This window comes from Mixophyes fleayi, chromosome 1, assembly GCF_038048845.1.
Source record: "Mixophyes fleayi isolate aMixFle1 chromosome 1, aMixFle1.hap1, whole genome shotgun sequence".
NCBI lineage: Eukaryota > Metazoa > Chordata > Amphibia > Anura > Limnodynastidae > Mixophyes > Mixophyes fleayi.
Genome location: NC_134402.1, coordinates 272,492,401 through 272,511,568, shown reverse-complemented (window position 1 = coordinate 272,511,568; position 19,168 = coordinate 272,492,401). Strand labels below are relative to the sequence as shown.

General features: G+C 42.0%; 1 protein-coding gene across 1 annotated transcript in view; it reads right to left on the bottom strand.

Annotated features, from left to right (window-relative positions):
• Positions 1 to 19,168, bottom strand: part of SVEP1 (sushi, von Willebrand factor type A, EGF and pentraxin domain containing 1) — a 291,067-nt gene that overhangs the window by 109,811 nt on the left and 162,088 nt on the right. The window contains 3 exon segments of the mRNA XM_075204846.1: positions 4,769 to 4,882; positions 7,182 to 7,295; positions 11,246 to 11,342. Coding sequence (XP_075060947.1) covers positions 4,769 to 4,882; positions 7,182 to 7,295; positions 11,246 to 11,342 — 325 coding nt within the window.

Below are 19,168 nucleotides of genomic sequence, written 5' to 3'. Positions count from 1 at the left end.
AATCTGTATATTTCACTATGGAAGAAAAAAATAATTTTTGCACATGGGCAAATGAGGTGTCTTAATACAGATATCCCCTATTTAAAAATCAAAATCTCAATCAGTCCATATCCGACATGTTTACCCTGCTAGAAGGAACACAATCTTTCCCATTGCGGTCACTGCCATCTCCGGGAAGTAAACCATTCTTTTGCAATAGCACAAACATAGGGAAATAACCTCACAGTGGCATTATGCAACTATGCATTCCTTCCTTATTTGTAATCAGGGCCACCTTCAGAAAAAATCGGGCCCAGTACAGGCCCCCGTGCCACCCAGCCCCCCCCCCCCCCATGAGCGCCCCCCCCCCATGAGCAACACATACTTACCTTGGGCCCGCCGCTGGTCTCCGCTATTCTGTCTTCAGCCTGGCTGTCACCGTGACAGCCAGGCACCAGAATCCGATCGCAGGGGTGGAGGATTCATTCCCCCTGCGATCATGTGCTCTGCCTGTGTCAGATCACATGATCGCAGGGGAAATGATTCCTCCACCCCTGCGATCGGATCCTGGTGCCTGGCTGTCACGGTGACAGCCAGGCTGAAGACAGAATAGCGAAGACCAGCGGCGGGCCCCAGGTAAGTCTTTGCTGAGCTGTTGTACCGGGCCCCCTGGTGAGCCCGGGCCCGGTACAACAGTACCCCCCGTACCCCCCTGATGGCGGCCCTGTTTGTAAATGAGTAATCTTGTTTGGCTACATGCGTTTTTACTTGGTAATACAAATCAATATGTGCCAAACAACAGGTGAGAGCAGAGGTTTGGCACTACCCCATTTCTTAAGAACGTTATGAACAAAACCCTTGATGAGCTCACTATATTCCTGGGAATTCACAAATTATCAAAGCAAACAACTTTTAATCAAGGCACATAAAAAGTTAAATATACCAAAAAAACTTGTAAATGTGTCAATCGTAATTTATACATTCATTACAGAGTATATGATCCAATAAATGCATTCAAGTCTAAACACAAAAACACTTCCTAACATATCAAAATGGCAATTCATGAAATCTAGTTTACACATAGAGCTTAATCATGGTGTCATGGAATTGCAGAGATGGCCGCTAACCGGTATTGGCGCAAATGAACAGGGAGGCGCGGAGTCTAACGTACCCCCGGTATTCACCATGGACCCCTGCAAGGGAGTTTGGGCTTAGCTGTAGAGGGTACGCAGGTCGCGGTTCTCCAAGACAGTCACCGGTGTAGCGACAGTAGTAGACAGGCGTAGTCAGTCAATTCAGGTCAGCGCCAACCGAGCGGTGCAGTACACAGGGAGGATCCAGAGAGAAGTCAGGTCAAGTCAAATAGAAAAACCAGGTGGGCAGCGAGGTACCAAAACGAAACACAGGAGTTTATTAACAGGAGACCGAGTCAGAACCGAAGAACACACTGGATCAGAAGTTCAGGAAGCGCTGGAGCAGGAGTGAACCAATACTCTGCCACTAGACATGTGTCAGAAGCTGCTTTATATACCATAAGATGCATCCTGATTGGGTTAGGGAGATTTTGGTGGTCAGACATGCTGACTGCCGACAGGTGAGTGGAGATAGCATCCCGCTGCTAGACAACGGGACGCGGATGCCGAGAAGGTGCAGGCGTCTGTCTCCTGCACCAAGTGTCAGTGCGGAGACGGCGTCTGACACATGGAGAGCAAATAAAAAAAGAAAAAAAAACAAATTGACAGTCCAATAAAAATATTCTAAATACACTGGATCTCATTTATATTAAGAACTGGAAGCACACTACAAAATGTCTTGAAGTGTCCCAGCACACACCAAGGTGCACACCTATTCTCTACTCTCTAAAATGCGCCCTGTACAAAAGTGTAATGGTCACATCAAACCAACCTCCTACCACTTTTCTCTCTTTTCCCTAAAATGCTGCTAATTTTAAAAAGAGAGTGAACATAAAGAGCACGTCTGTTACTTTACTTTATTACATGTGTTATATTTAACATAGGATCAGGGCCGAATTAAGGCTCCTGGGCTAAGGGGGCCCCCATTCCCCCCATTCCTCCCATTCCTCCCTGAGCCCCCCCCCCCCCCTGTTATCCGCCTGCTGCCCCTGCAAGCGCTTACCTCCTTCTCCTGTCACTGTAGTCCTTCCGCGGCTCGCTGTAAGCTCATTACTGACACTCTTACAAGATCTTCTCAGTAAGGAGATTACTGAGCGCCGCGGAAGGACTACAGTGACAGGGGAAGGAGGCAAGTGCTTGAAGGGGAGGAAGGGGGACGGCTAACGGGGGGGGCTCACGGAAGGATTACAGTGACAGGCTCAGCAGCATTGATCGGGCCGGGGGCGCCTCTGCCCCCGCACCGATCAATAATGCTGCTGAGTACTTTCAAGGGCCCCTGGATGCCCGAGGCCCCTGGGCTGTAGCCCAGTTAGACCTTGGGTTAATCCGGCCCTGCATAGGATAGATGTATCTCACTGTCAAAGTGAAAATGAAAGGTGCAAATTGCTTGCGTTTAAAAATATAGGGTGAGACTCAAAATCCTCCAGTTCAGAGCTGGTGTATGAGTTCAGTGTTTTTGCAGAGTGAAAATGGTCCCCCCACTCACCATGTTTAAGATGTTGGACAGCTGTGATAAAACCGGCAGATACTTTGTTATGGCATTTTGAATACATACAGAATTTATAGTAGAGGAAGTTTAGGCTCATAAAATATTGCAATTCATTACTACACCACTAGATGTCTGAGAAGTCAAAGAGAATAAACTCATGTACCTATTCTGTGGCCTAACAGATCTTTGCTAGAAAACTACCTTGATCACTTTACTCTTATGGATCAATATCTCTAATTATGTCTCCAGACAATATGGACAACATTATACTATTAACATGACTTAAGGTACTGTCCAGTACAGTGTTGGCTAACCTGTGGCACTCCAGGTGTCGTGAAGCTACAAGTCCCAGCATACCCTTCCAGCAATAAGCTGCTATATATTGGCAAAGCATGCTGGGACTTGTAGTTTCACAACACCTGGAGTGTCACAGGTTGGCCAACACTGGTCCAGTATATCGGATAATCATTAGAGAATATCCCTCGCACAAGAAATTTTTTTCTTTTTCTCTTATAATATTTTACACACAAGGGCAGTACAAAAATTGAGGTCGTTGCTATTAGGTGCTACTTCTAGTAGTAATATATCACAATAGAATAAAAAAGAAAGAAAAGCAGTACTACTTCCAATGAAGGCACACTAAAGACGCAAATATTTAGTCCAATACTGGGAAATTATTCCATATCATTGAGGGGATTGTTGAAGATGGATAATACATAAACATAACTCATAAAACCAATTTTTTTTTTTATTGATATGCATTAAAAATGAATTTAATAATTAAAAAGCGAAATATTAAAATGTTGGAGTCTGGGACAGGTAAATGAGATGGGAGTACACATGAGAGTGTAGTGGTGGTAGAATCACCTATATTTATGTATCTCCCTATCCACGATAATCACAGTGAGAATCCCTAATTAACCATCAAACATGATCAAAAACTGCACAGGTCATCTAAATGAATAAATCTTTATATTGTGTTAATAACACAAATATCTAATGTAATTAATACAGATGAAGTTCCTGAATGTAAGTTCTGTTTCTATGTCCTTAAATGATGGTAAATATCTGTTCAATATTGTAAAGATCAACAGAGTATTCGTGATACCAGTTTATTTCTGAAATCAGCTTATTTGTTATTATTATTATTTTTTATTTGTAAGAAATTATACGAAGATCGTGTGGTTGGTAAGTGTGTTAGCTTATAATGATGTTTCTCATAGTGAGCAGAGAGAAATGTATGTGTGACCGCGCATACACATGTCCGGGGACACGATCGGGATCAAGGTAAATAAATCAGTTTCACAGATCCTCAATGTACAGTAGAAAAAAGTATATATCTATATCTGTATATTTTCAGGTGTGATCTGGGTTTAGTAATTATCAGCCCCACATATACTAAATATTCCTTCTATTCTCACTTGAAAAGTGGCCGCATATAATTTTCCGGCTAGCTGGTCACCCTTTGTAAACTGTGTTATATAGGGTTATTATTCACTGACCAGCTATGGCAAAACGGATGCTTAGGAAAAATATATTTGTCTCAAATTCCTTTGTGTATATTCACATTATTTCATTGAGGGGCTATGATTATAGAGTATTGAGCATATACATTTAGCATTCACCCCAGAGAACTGCTTGGTTCTATAAATAAATTATAAATAAATATAATAATATAAATTATTTCTTTTTTATTCTACTGTCCAGTATATCATCTGCATATCTGGGTTATCTGTTTCATTCCAGACCAGGGAGTCAAATTATGAAAGAACCCTACATCCAGTTTTTATCAAAGCACGCTCCCCAGTGTGTAGCAGCAATAGCCTTTGCTGAGACCCTCTGGAAAGCTTCCCCATGTTTAGCCTATTTCTCTGGACAGCAGTGGTACAAGTACCGCCCAGGCATGGGCTGGCCCGGGGGGCGCACAGGCGGCTGCATCGCGTTTCATGTGACGCGCCCGCCTGTGACTGATAGTGAACTGTTGACTTGCTTAAAATAGTTATCAGCCAAATAAGTAATTTGAGTGACACATTTTTTAAGAGTTTTATATTTGCAATGCATTAATACAAGTATGTTGAAACAAATTTGTTTAAACCCCATATGAGTTCCCCTCTACCATTAATTATTAATCATTTGTTAATGTAAGAAACAACATTTTCAAACTTACCAAGAAATCCATTTACACATCGACAATGATACATGTGTATACCATCTACGCAGGTTCCTTCATTTGCACATGGATTTGAGGCACATTCATTAATATTTTCTCCACAGAAAGAACCTTTAATAGTGAAGAATTGTCAAATAAGTGTTAGTAAATTAACTACATAATTTACTACTGTCAAACATTTGGAAAAAAGTTTTATTACAGTGTATCGCTGTGCCAGTATTCATTCTTGTCCTACAAAATGTTTGTGCTTTAAACATGTCCTATATTAAGGACTTATTCACACATAGGCACTGGGAAAATACATGCACTCTAAATGTATTTTAGTAATGTAGTTTTAATGTGTTTTTCTATGAGTTTTTTTTATCTATCAATCAGTGGTGGAAGTGGGGGTGTATACCGTGGTATGCCATACCGCCACTTCTCCTACTGCCTTCATTATAAAACTATCAAATTTAATTCACTTATATTCCCATTATGTTTTTCATACTGTTATGTCTAAAGTTCCATACCGCCACTTCTAAATTTCCACTTCGACCATTGCTATCAATGCAGTTTACAGTACTAGGGTTGTGGTTAAAACATAATAAATAGGTCATATTGCACTTCAACCAGTGGTGGAAGTGGGGGTGTATATGGTGGTATGCCATACCGTCACTTCTTCTACTGCTTTCATTGTAAAACTATCAAATTACATTCACTTACATTCTCCATAACACCACATCTAAAATTCAATACCAACACTTATAAACTTCCATTTCAACCACCTATTCCAACATTTTAAACATGGCATTAACATTTCAGAACACAATGGTGGGAAGGAACCCCAAAAAAATATTCATCCTATTTTAATGCATTTTCTAGGGGGCTAGATGTGAATAAGCCCTAAATCTAAAGTCTGCCAACCCCGTTGATAGCCTACCTACAGGCAGCCAGCTTTATAGCAACATAACTAAAAACATTTTGACCAAAACAACTTATTTTAAATGTATTGCAGATAGGCTACATATAGTGACTTTAAATAACCACTAGACCTGTGATCCAATACTAGAAGGCATCTTTTATATAAAGTTCCCATAATTTAACACAATTTCAGACACTTAAAAACCCTAACAATACAAACTCTGATAATTGAAAACAACCAGCACTTGTTCAAAAATATATAATCTTTCTTAGAATTAAAACAAAGGAAAATTATTGAAATCAACAATTAATTAGATTAAATCCATACACGTAAGTATATATTCTTATATATAACGCAACAAAAAAATGGTAAAACTAAAAAAAGATATTATTATGTTACACATGAATTTCTGCAAAGTACATAAACAATGGGCACCCCAAGGGTAATGATATATTATAAACAACCCTCCAAATAAGTCTGGTAAAAAAAAAACGACAACAGGAAGCTAAAAGTTAATGTAAAATTAGCAATAAGTAAAGTTGTAGCATAATTTGATTTCTGCAGATGAATGGGCCGTTTTGCAGATGTACAAAGCTCTACAATTTGGCACCCCACACGGTATTTGTAGATTTTGCATTGCACTGCATTGCATTTGCAATTTTGTAATCTACATTTGTAGATTTTGCATTGCCCTGAGTGTAGAGCAGGGATGACAACTGTGTCAATTTATTCTGCTCAGTTGAGTGCTATGGTAGGTGAAGGGATTTTTGTAGGAATTTTTTACCAAATTCCGCCAGAGAAACGTTTGAAATTCCACATCCAAATGAGGAATTAGCTGTGTGTTCCGCCAAAGAGTTTTTAAAATTGCACTAATCTGTACGAAGAATCAATACAGAAATGAGTATGTGGGTACCATACCCAAGTGCAACCCAATGAACCCCATCCCCAACAATTGTTGTACCAATGGCTTTGTCAGAAGACTGACTTCAGATTTCTGATGTTTATTTGCTATTAAGCTGAGTGCAGCCATTGTGCTCTATAATTGTCCATTTCAGAATTAGCATAATATTAGTTGAAAATAAAGCTAGTATAAGTGTAAGTGTCCTTCTAAAAGTTCTCTGCTATTCCAAGAGTAGGCACCACAGCTAGAAACCCAATTGCACTATTCTCCAGACCTTATCATCTGGAGTATTTTGATTCTGAGTGGGTTTGCAGACTTTGCATCTGGGAAGCTAAGATCGGCATCGGTTGATCTTTTGTTATATTTTTTAGGCCTACTAAAGTTTATAATCTCTACATTACTGGTTGCACCTCTTTCTATTTTTTCTCTTTGTTACTCATATTATAGATCTGTGACATTAGTCGTGGTATACAAGTATGACATAAGAATGTTTTTAAAATACAATTATATATTGATATGATAGAAAGCAATTTTCAGAAAGTTTTTAAGCAAGTAAAATTATACCCTGACATTCTGAAATCATCACATTGACGTCTTTTCTTCCTTACCTCTGAAGCCGGCGGCACATTGGCATTCAAATTTCCCAATGCCATCTTTACAAATTCCGTTGTTTCTGCATGGCATGGATTTGCAGTCATCGATGTTGATTTCGCATTTTGTACCTGGGAGTAACATATATAAACAGATGCATATTAATCTAACAGAAATGGTGTTTGCTTCTTAATGTTCATATAAATGTGCTGTGCTGTTTTCATTCTGGCTGATTAGAAGCCTCACTATTCCGCTAAGGGACGCTAATCATTTGTTGAAAGGTAGTGTTTGATTTTTTAATAGATCCAAGCAATTTATTATTCTTTGACCCATTAAACATTTAACCCCATTTCCCAATTTCAGACATTGTTAATTGTATTGGCATTTATTTCCACAATAATAGATGTAAATGGAAACTTGGAAAGTAGTGCAGAGCAAAAAGAAAATATTATTTAATTAGAAGAATGCAATAAATCTGCCAACTTTCATCTCTTGAGGCAGATTTCTACCAATGACATCACTAAAATGGCTTTTCCACCAGCTGTTCCTTACATAAAAATATAATGAAAAAGAATAATGTTTATTTCGGTGATAAACATCGGCACAATGCCCTAAAATGAGCGATTCATGCTGTTTGTTTCTTACTGGTGATGGATTCTCAGTCTAAATTTAAATACGTTTGCTTCTTATTGTTTAAGCCACCTGAAAGGAAGAAACTAGGGTCACATTTATGAGACTGTGACATCTGTGACAGTATGATGAGAAGTAATTTAAAACTAAAAGGAATAATCACTACAAGGCGAGTGAATTGATTTGCTGGAATCAAGATTTTACCACAATTTCGGCCAGATGCAGAAGAAATTAATTCACAATTTGAATTTCAAATAACTTACTCATATGTAATACCATATACCTGTAGCCCAAGTATTGCTCCGTGAGTGCATATGCTCTATGAGGCCACTGAAAACTACAGGATAGAGGAGGATTAGCCCTGAAGATTAATATTAATTATGGCTGCCTGTGATCTCTCCTGGGGGAATCACAAATTTCTAGGACTCCTGGGAGAGCAGTATAACCTCCCGCATCTGGGCGTGGAATAATGGCACGATTCACACACCCTGCCCCCCTGGACTTAGTGGCGTCTCCTGCAGGGCAGATCGAAAATGTTGGCAACTATGATATTAAAGCTAGATATGAGTGGATACTAGACTGTGTTTGTTATTAGGGTGAAGATTTATCAGGATAGTGGGGATTATTTCTGGAGATCAGGAACACAGAGAGATATTGAAAGAAAGGGTTTTAAATGATATTGATATAATTTGAGTGGAAATCTGAGTGATAGTAAACTAAATGGTTTTGCTGTATGTTCTCTTTCCACACTTAAAGCACTGCTGAGTTTTAGCTTTTTAACTGCTCGAGGTATCTCGTTAACAGGACATTACCGTTATACAAGAGTATTAAGAGCTCAATCAGCGTTCAAATGCTTATTACAATACTTATTACGATGTACAAATATTATAATTTCCAGCTTTTGGCGAAGTTATTACAAGATTGCGCACAATTCTTCATGTGCTACTGTATATTACTATGTTCTAACCAGATATATATATTTTATACACAACAGGAAATAGCTGTCAGTCACCCTATCCTTTGCCCTTGTTCATATTGTGCCAGGGTAGCTTCTGCACCAATGCATGAGTTATATATCATTTAGTGTTTGTGGTCACAGCTGAGGGTATGTAAAGGGCTCCCTGGTGTTCGTGATCCCCGGACATCACCCTAGAGCCATGAATCAAGATTTGGGTGGAGGCTCTGCCATGAACGAGGAGGTGAGAGGAGCACTATATTACACATAAATCATTTCCCCCAGATCGGAAAAGGAACTGTTACATACCAACAGTGACTTAGCAATATGCTATCTGGTCTCAGGGCTGATTGGTTCTTTCCTCCTATTGAATTTGTGTACTGCTCATTTTACACTTATAGTAGACAGGGACTGCACAGGACCCTGGTACAAAGTCTATAATATCTAGTAAACAGACTGTGCTTCTGCATGTCTGGGAGGATCAATACTGCATTGTGGCCCTTGAGCATTAAGCTACACCAATCTATAATAAGCAGAATACTGGATTGTCAAATACTTCTGTTGCTCTTTTTGTCAGTTAGCAAAACCAAAGTAAAATCTAGTACCAAGTACATCTTCATTTCACTATAACTAACTTAATTTTGACTGTGTGTCCAGATCTCATTAATAATTTTACATGATAAGAAGTAACACACCTGAGTTCTTTACAGCCTGAGTATAAATTGCCAGCAAGAAAATGTACTGTTATGTTTTCAAAAACATGATTTTATTGACTTATTTGTTTAGCCTATAATTAACTGTCACATTTTTACATCCAGAAATCAGATTACATCCCTAATGCAAAAAAAAATACTATTTGCTAGTGTTATTGATCTACTGACTGTTATTTTTCTGGGCTGAGTTATCAAGTTGCAAGCTTTGTAAACTGCTTATTTAAAGTTTTTCCATTTTTTAATGCAAATAAGTGCAGATAGAGGATGGAGCAAGAAGATTTAATGCTTAAAATGTCATTAAGTAAATAAGTTTAGCATAGCATGTTCTCTGTACAGCGCTGCGGAATCAGTGCCACTATATAAATAATGATGATGATGATAGCGTAGAGTTCACAATCAAAATCCTCATGATCCCACATTCTCATGATTCATTTGAGACATACATAGGAGGGCAGTATTCTTCTTAAAATACGATTTAGTAGACAAAGCCAGAATACTGGTATGGGATCAATTATCCAGAATGCTATGGACTTAGGCCTTTTTCAATGAAATATATCAGTCATGGTGTAATTTGTAACACCATGACTTAGCAATTCTACTTCCCAATTGAAGTAGAATTGCTAAGAGAGGGCTTTATCTCTAAACCCCCATGAAAAAGAAAGAAAATAACACACAGATTAGACATACTAACATGTAATTTCCTTTATTGAACTACATGCTATACATATACCTATAAATATATGGGATCTCTTATTATTGCTGCTGTTCAGTGATTCTGTCGTAAACAACAACTTGCCCATCGAGTGTTTTATCCCGCAGTCACTATGAGGAGCAGTGCAGAACGATTTAACAAGGAGGTGAATGTCAGGGGCAGTTTGTGAAAAGACAGGGGTCATTTTAAACTGTTTTTTTTTTTAGTGGTTTCTATGCATTAGTATTAGAAATCCCATACCTGTATGTAGAATTACATTTTTTTCCAGATTACATACCATAAGTGGACTCACTGTATATATATATGTGCATAAATTAGGTTACAATATAAGTATTTTAAATCTACATTATACGCTATATTTTACACCTGTCCCTAAGTTCTAAGAATAGTACCAGGTTATAAAGCTTTAGCCCTTGAAATGTTGGTCGCTGTAATTAAATACCCCTTTTATCTGTAGTGAAAATGCTCCAATTATTATACTTAATCCAATTCTCAACTTAACATATTTTGACAAGAAGTATATATAATGCAAAAAGTTACATTATAACCAAGCTCATTGAACAAACTGTATGATAGTGAACATAGTAGTGAACATCTATAGTGCACACTGCTGTGACACTACAAGTGTGCATATTCACTTGTGCCCATGAGCATGCTGGCGCTTGTAGTTCTAAAGTGCCAGCATGCCATAACACCCATGGGCTGTCCGTGCATCCTCTCCCATGTAGTGCCACAAGAGTTTGCATTAACTTTTGACATTTTACCTCTGGTTCTCAACCTCCAAATCGCTCTGTTCACCCTCCAAACCACAGCATGATACATCTTGCAGATTGGATTGAGAACAGCATCTGGGGGTAAATGTATGAACCTCCGGATTCTTCAACTCCGGCAAGTTCAGCGTCTTCAGCGCTTAAATTTAAAGCTGCACTGCCTTGTAAAGGGAAGTCTCCCTTTACAAGGCAGCACAGTAAACCATATTTTAGTAATATTTTAGTCTCAAAGGTCCCACAAAAGTAAAAAAATATGGCACATACATGTATTTCCAATTCTTTAAAATGAATGTTTAAGTACCTGTATAGCCCTTAAGACATGTACAAGTATATCCACTTCCAACTTGTTTGCAGGTTCCACTGTTTTGGCATGGATTTAAAAAGCACTCGTGAAAAACCTGTCAGGAAAAACAAACCAGCATTAATCTTCCTCCCATAACTGTATAAAATAAATAAGTACTCCTTGCTGATTTCGGGCTAGGTACTACCATTTATCTAACTAGACACCCACTTACAATACTCAGATTTTGCTTGGTGTGATGTCAGTATTTTAATTATATTCAAGAATTGGAGTTAGTCCATTTATAAGGGTGATCCCAGTTTGGAGGGAGGGGGGGCTGCAGTGCATTTGTCTGCCTGCTAAAAGGATGTGTGGTTTCCACATCCTTGGAAATGGTGGAAGCCAGGCTTCCTATATGTTCAATAGCAAAGCAATTTCCTATGAAAGTTAACAAAAAAAAATCTATCACAGAACAATGACACATGTAATTAAATATGCAATGTCCCCTCAATTTTGTGCTTAATTTAACACATAACTGAGGTTAAACTGAGCAGAGAAGAAAAGGAAAAATTAAACGAATTAAAGGGATGCTACTAAAGTAATATGGACAATGTTTTCACTGTTTCTACCATGCACTTTTCCAACCGAACCCACAATCACACTGAAGTAGGCACAGATTGATTTATCAGGCGCGATTCCGGAATGTAAGTATGGCCTTATGTGTGTGAGGCGGGTAGCCACATTGGCGCACAATGAAAGGTCACGTCCATGTTTTGTATCAGAAATTGCCTCTACTCTGCTGAATAGGTAGGGTGTGACTGTCTGTTAATATATTGTTTAATCTCAAGCTATGTTTGCTATAAAAATGAGGGTATGTTTGAACAGATAATTTATCTTGATGCTTCATAAATTAACATTTTAATTTGGGGTTTATTTGTCCATAAAATATATTTGTATGATGGACTGTAATACAATTTTTTAAGAAGGGCATTTTACTGATAACATAAAATTGGTGACCCATATCATAGTATTTATCCATGATATTAGTATCATAGCATGTATGACCATTGTAATGACCGTTCTAATGGAAAAAGTTATCTTTACTTTTTTGATATCACAAAAGTAGTTTTACATGTATTAAAAAAAAGTAAAGTCGTACAGATGAGATCTTAGAAACATACAAGCATACTTGTCAAAGGTCTAACTAGCAAAATGTGTTTAGTTCATATAACCTTGGATGTTTGTTACAATCTTGTGCAGAACATTTCCCAGACAAATCACATACAAGCGTGAGAAGAGAATTTTTCGAATAGGGTGCTCCTTGACAAACTGCATAACTTTTCCAGAACACTTGGGATGGGCTAACTGTTTCCATTGGCAAGAACGTGTCTCTATTTTATAGCACTGTTAATTGTTATGGAAATAATGATAAAATTCTTTAATACCAAAACAGAAGAACACAGTACAATATTTGATCTGCTCTACCAACTATACATAAGTAAAAAGGAAAATGATTGATATAAGGTAAGGTGCTTATATTTGTAAGTAGAACTGGATTAAAGGGAGAGAAACCCAGATGGCACATGCCCTGGGCCCCTCTCACTGACTTGGCTAGCTTACCTGTTAGGCCAAGGGGTCACTTGGTGGATGATCCACTGATTGCATGCACCCACATAGAAGTGGACCTGTGCTATGGAATCACATAGCACAATGCAGTGACAAGCTGCACAGGCTTAGTGTGTGTGTGTAGTGCAAATGTGAGAACACAGCCTGGCCCGCCTGATCGGAGTTATAATAAGCTTAATGATCCAGCTCTGGCCCTACTTATTACTAATATAGTAAGTAAATATTACATAATACGTTAGTTAAATTAGTTAAAAATAGGAAAGTAAACTAAAATTGGATTCACTTCCATACGCACAAACTCACAAACAGCAGAGAGCTATAGAGCTCTCAGGCTGCAGTGGGGCATCACAAGCCTTCTCTTTCAGTGCTATCACAAAACACTCAAAGATGGGAGAGGAAATCAGTTTGACACCAGTGATTTTCTCATTAAGAAGCCTATATATTAAGACATAAACCATGCGAAAACTGCTTTTCCACATGGTTTAGGCATTTTTAAGTAGCACCTCTTAAATTTCCCATTAAACCATTTTAAATTATGGGGCCTGCGGTCTGGGGCAATTAAACAAGCTCCTAAAAGATAGCTTTTCAGAGCTTGACCGCAATGGTGTTAGCCTGCCTTCTCTCCTATCTGTAAACTGCAAGTCGCACATGCACAAATAAGACTTTGACATTTTTGGTATCAGACTCAGATATTGTAAATTGTGACATTAGCAGATTTTTCTACATAATTGCAAACATGGACATACTGGGTCTGATTCATCAAAGGACATGACCGGTGATTTTTTGTGCGTATCATCTGCAAAATGCATTCCCAGAACCAGACCATATGCTACAGAGCGCAGTCACGTTCAATTTACCTTCGTAAGCAAAGGACACTTACTACAGCCTACAAATTCAGTGAGGGAACAGGACGGTGAAGGGGCGTTTGGCCATAGTCAAAATACAGTAAGGGCGTGCCAAACTTGAGTACACGCAAAAATCCAATCCAAGCTTTGGGCAACTCAAAAGTATTTGTTTTTTTATTATTATTATTAATTTTTATTTATAGGGCGCCACAAGGTGTCCGTAGCGCCGTACAGGGAGAAACGAGTTACAGTACAAGGTGAGACAGCACAGTACAGTAAACAGTAAGCACAGTAACTCAGTAGGCTCAATGCACAGCTAGAGAGGGCGGGGGAAGGGGGAGGGAGGATCCGCAAACACCGGAGCCAAGAAGGGGGGCGTGGAAGACATGGAGACCCCCAGAGGGGACGGGGGTGGAGGGCCCTCGAGGAGGAGGGCTAAGTAGCTGGAGAGCAGAGTTAGGAGTGGTGGAAACAGGAGGAGAGATGGCCCTGCTCAGAGGAGCATACAATCTAAGGGGAGGGGTGGACAGACAGAGAGACAGAGGGGAGAGGGAGAGTAGGGGGACGGAGGCAGAAGATAAGGTAGGAAGTTAAGTGAGAGACTGAAAGGCTTTAAGAAAAAGGTGAGTTTTTAAAGCCCGTTTGAAACTGGACAGATTGGGGAAAGTTCTGATGGAGGGAGGGAGATTGTTCCAGTGGAGGGGGGCAGAGCGGGCGAAGTCTTGGATATGCGCGTGGGAGGAGGTAATAAGGGGGATAGAGAGGCGACGGTCAGAGGCAGAACGGAGAGGGCGGGATGGAGTGTGAATAGAGAGGAGTGTAGAGATGTAGGGCGCAGTGGAGTTGGCGAGGGCCTTGTATGTGAGTGTGAGGAGTTTAAAGAGGATTCTGAAGGGGAATGGGAGCCAGTGAAGGGGTAGGTAGAGGGGGGAGACAGAAGAGGAGCGGCGAGAAAGGAAAATAAGTCTAGCAGCAGCGTTAAGAACAGATCGAAGGGGAGCGAGATGAGAGTGGGGGAGGCCAGTGAGGAGAAGGTTGCAGTAGTCCAGGCGGGAGATGATCAGAGAGTGGATGAGACATTTGGTGGCGTCTTGGGAGAGGAAGGGCCGGATGCGAGCGATGTTACGCAGCTGGAAGCGGCAGGACTTAGCAAGAGAGAGGATGTGGGGGCCAAAGGAGAGAAAGGAGTCGAGGATGACACCGAGGCAGCGTAGTTGGGGGACAGGGGAGATAGAGGAGGTGTCGACAGTGATTGAGAGGTCAGAAGGGGATGAGGTATGAGGGGGAGGAAAAACTATAAGCTCAGTTTTGGCGAGGTTAAGTTTGAGGAAGCGGGAGGACATCCAGGAGGAGATGGCAGAGAGGCACGCGGACACCCTAGAGAGGAGGGAGGGAGAGAGATCAGGAGAGGAGAGGTATAGCTGGGTGTCGTCAGCGTAAAGGTGGTAGTTGAAGCCGAAGGAGCTGATGAGTTCACCCAGGGAGGAGGTGTATAGAGAGAAGAGTAAGGGTCCCAGAACAGAGCCCTGAGGGACCCCGACTGGAAGGGTGGATGGGGGGGAGAGAGACCCAGAGGTGGTGACAGAGAAGGATCGGTCAGCAAGGTAAGAGGTGAACCAGGACAGGACTGGGCCGGAGAGGCCGAAAGACTGGAGGGTGTGGAGGAGGAGGGGGTGGTCAACGGTGTCGAAGGCTGCAGAGAGGTCAAGGAGGATGAGAAGGGAGAAGTGGCCCCTGGCTTTAGCAGAGAGGAGGTCATTGGTGACTTTAGCCAGGGCAGTTTCAGTGGAGTGAAGGGGCGGAAACCAGACTGGAGAGGATCAAGGAGGGAGTGTTCAGAAAGGTAGGAGGTGAGACGGCTGCAGACGAGCCTCTCGAAAATTTTGGAGGCAAAGGGGAGAAGAGATATAGGGCGATAGTTCAAGAGAGAAGTGGGGTCGAGATTAGGTTTCTTAAGAATGGGGGATACAAGAGCATGTTTGAAGGAGGAGGGGAAGATGCCAGTGTAGAGGGAGAGATTAAAGAGGTGAGCGAGGTGGGAGCAGGTGGTGGGGGAAAGGGAGCGAAGAAGGTGGGAGGAGATGGGATCCAGGGGACAGGTAGTGGGGGGGAGGATGAAATGAGAGAGTGAATTTCCTTGCCCATGGTGGGGCAGAAGGAGTGGAGGGAAAGGGGGTTGGGGGGGAGGACGGAAGAGTGGGAGGGGTGGAAGGGAGAGTGGAGGAGATTTCAAGTCGGATGGCCTCGATTTTAGAGGAGAAGAAGGAGGCGAAGTCGGAGGCAGTCAGGGAGGAGGGGGGTGGGGGGAGGGGAGGGGGCCAGGAGAGTGCTGAAGGTGGCGAAGAGGCGGCGGGGGTTAGAGGACTGTGAGGAGATGAGGGATTTAAAGAAAGATTGTTTAGCGAGTGAGAGGGCAGAGCTGTAGGATGAAAGAATGAATTTAAAGTGGAGGAAGTCAGCCAGGGAGCGGAACGGGGGAGGGCGGGGAGGAACGGGAGAGGTTGTTTCATCAACCGTATCTCTTGCACCAGCAACAGGGCTAGTCTAAGTGCTGCTTAATAATGATGGCGGTTTACATACTATAACAGGTGTATGCAATCAGTAGCAACTGTAAAAATGCATTATATGTACATTAGACATTAATGACATCCTAATAAATGTATTTCATGAACAAAAATGTAAACTATTTTTACTTTTTTTTATGTTTTGTCATGTTATTATATTATTAAGGTGATATTGATTGAAACATGCTTTTCCTGTGTGTTCTTTTGAGAATTTATGTTCCATATAGGTATTGGATGTATCCTGCAGTGTCCTGTGTAGTAGAGCAGAGCAGACCTACCCCTGTATTCATCAGCAAACGCGGGGCGGGCTGGCCCGGGGGGCAGGGGCGGGCCGCTCGGTCAGAACGCTACTCGGGCCGGGGGGGTAGGCCGGCCGGCCACACCCCCCGGATGCAAAATTCAACACTTTCCCAGTGGCTCATCTGATGATATCAGATGCGGCCACGTCAGCGCACAGGCGGCTGCATCACATGACAGGGGGTGCGGCCGCCTGTGTGCCCCCCGGGCTTCCCTCTCCCAGCCTGCGCCTGAGCACACGTATCTTCAGATCCATTCCTTGTTGAATTCTGGAGTGCGCAGACCCAAATTATGTGTGTTTGGAAACAAATGCATATTGCGCTCAGTATATGTGCGTTAAAGAATCAGTCCCCCTGTGTGCACTAAGAGTTTACTACAAAGTCTTATTTCTATCTATCTTCCATTAGTGATATTAAATAATGTCCAAAGAGAAATATGTATATGTCACAGTTAATAATACCGTAGGAGCCACTGGCTGGTTTTTACGCAAATGAACAGGGAGGCGCGGAGTCTAATGCACCCCCTGTCTTCACCAGGGACCCCCACAAGGAGCTATGGTCTTTGTTGCGTGGGATGCGCATGTCACAGTTCTCCAAGTCAGCCACCAGCGCAGTGGAGTGTAGACAGCAATGGTCAAACGATCTGGTTCAAGCCAAAGAGTAACGCAGTACACCGAAAATAAGTCAGGAGTGCGCAGAAGGTAAATACCAAATGGGCTATGCAGAGCCAAATCAGAATCAAGGAGAATGAGCCAAGGAACAAGCCAGAAGTCAGCATACACAAGAGGCAGAACAAAACAGGAAGTGCTGGAACTGGTGTGAACCAATACTCTGGCACCCTAATGGTGCCAGAGTGTTCTTTATATAGGGAGGAGAGAAATCTGATTCGGCGGTCAGAATTCAGTTGACCACCGTCAGAAAGCCAAAGAATCACATCCTGTTGCCTAGCAATGGGACGCGATTGTCTCTGGCCATGCGCGCACAGTGTGGTGCCTAGGGCTGGAGGTGAATCCCGTTGCTAGTGAACGGGACAGGCGACCGTCCACTGCACTTAGGAGGAGTGTGAGGACGGCGCCTGACAGTATATATGTTTTCTCTGTACAGTCATGGCTAAAAGTTTTGAGAATAACACAAGCATTGGTTTTCACACAGTTTGCTGCTTCAGTGTTTTTAGACCTTTTTGTCAGATGTTGCTATGATATACTGAAGTAAAATTCCTAGCATTTCATAAGCGTCAAAGGCTTTTATTGACAATTACATTAAGTTTATGCAAAGAGTCAATATTTGCAGTGTTGCAGTGTTGACCCTTCTATTTGAAGATCTCTGCAATTTGCCCAGCATGCTGTCAATCAACTTCTGGGCCACATACTGACTGATGGCCGCCCGTTCTTACCTAATCAATTCTTGGAGTTTGTCAGAATTTGTGGGTTTTTTATTTTTCCACCCACCTCTTGTTAGGAACTCCCAAGCCAGTACAATGAAACTCGGGGTCTACTCCGAAGGCCCGGTGTTCGCTGGAGCCCACTAGTGGTGGGGACAGACTTGGCCGCTGGCCGACAGAGGGTCGAGTAACGTATACTGACTTAAGGAGAACCCAGGAGTGGAGTGATTGGCGGACAGTAGCGGCCAGGAAAATCAAGGTCAGAGGTCACAAGCACAGGTTCGAAATCCAGGGACAAGCGAAAGGTCAGGGGCACTAGCGGAGGAGTAGAATCCGGTTTCCAGGCAAATGGTCAGGGTCAACAGCGTAGGTTCAGTGGTCAAAAAACAAGCAAAGGTCATACACGGGAAGTCAAACAAAGGTAATAATCACCAAGCACAGGGAGAACAAGCAGGCAGCAGAACTGAGAACAGGACGCTATAACCGGCAGTGAGGCTCAGTCCTCACTGTCCTAACTACCACTGCTAGCCAATCAGAGCCTAGCTCTGAAACAAGTCACAGCCCCTGCCTGATTAATTCCTACAGGTTGCACTAGACTGCGCATGTGCCCAGCTGTTTATTGCGCCCAGAGCGCCCAGGGAAAAGTTCTCGGTGTCCGGCCGTTGCCCTGACAACGGTCGGGCCGGATTTCCGGAAGTGACGTCCCGGTCGCCATAGCGACAGCCGGGACGTCAGAAGAAACAGGAACTGAGTTGGGGCGGTGCCCGCGGCCGCCGCGGCTTGTGACACCTCTTAAGGATTGACAAAAAGTTTGCAAAAGGAGTTTCCTGGCCACGGACCCAAAATGTCGATGTTTTGATCCCCAAGCCACTTATTTATTACTTTTGCCTTATGGCAAGGTGCTCCATCATGCTGGAAAAGGCATTGTTCATCACCAAACTGTTCTTTGATGGTTGGGAGAAGTTATTCTTGGAGGATGTTTTGGTACCATTTTTTATTCATGGCTGTGTTCTTAGGCAAAATTGTGAGTGAGCCACTCCCTTGGCTGAGATGCAATCCCACACATGAATGGTCTCAGGATACTTTACTGTTGGCATGATACAGGACTGACGGTAGCGCTCACCTTTCCTTCTCCGGACAAACATTTTTCCAGATGCCCCAAATAATCTGAAAGAGGATTCATTAGAGAAAATGACTTTACCCCAGTCCTCAGCAGTCCAATTCCTGTATGT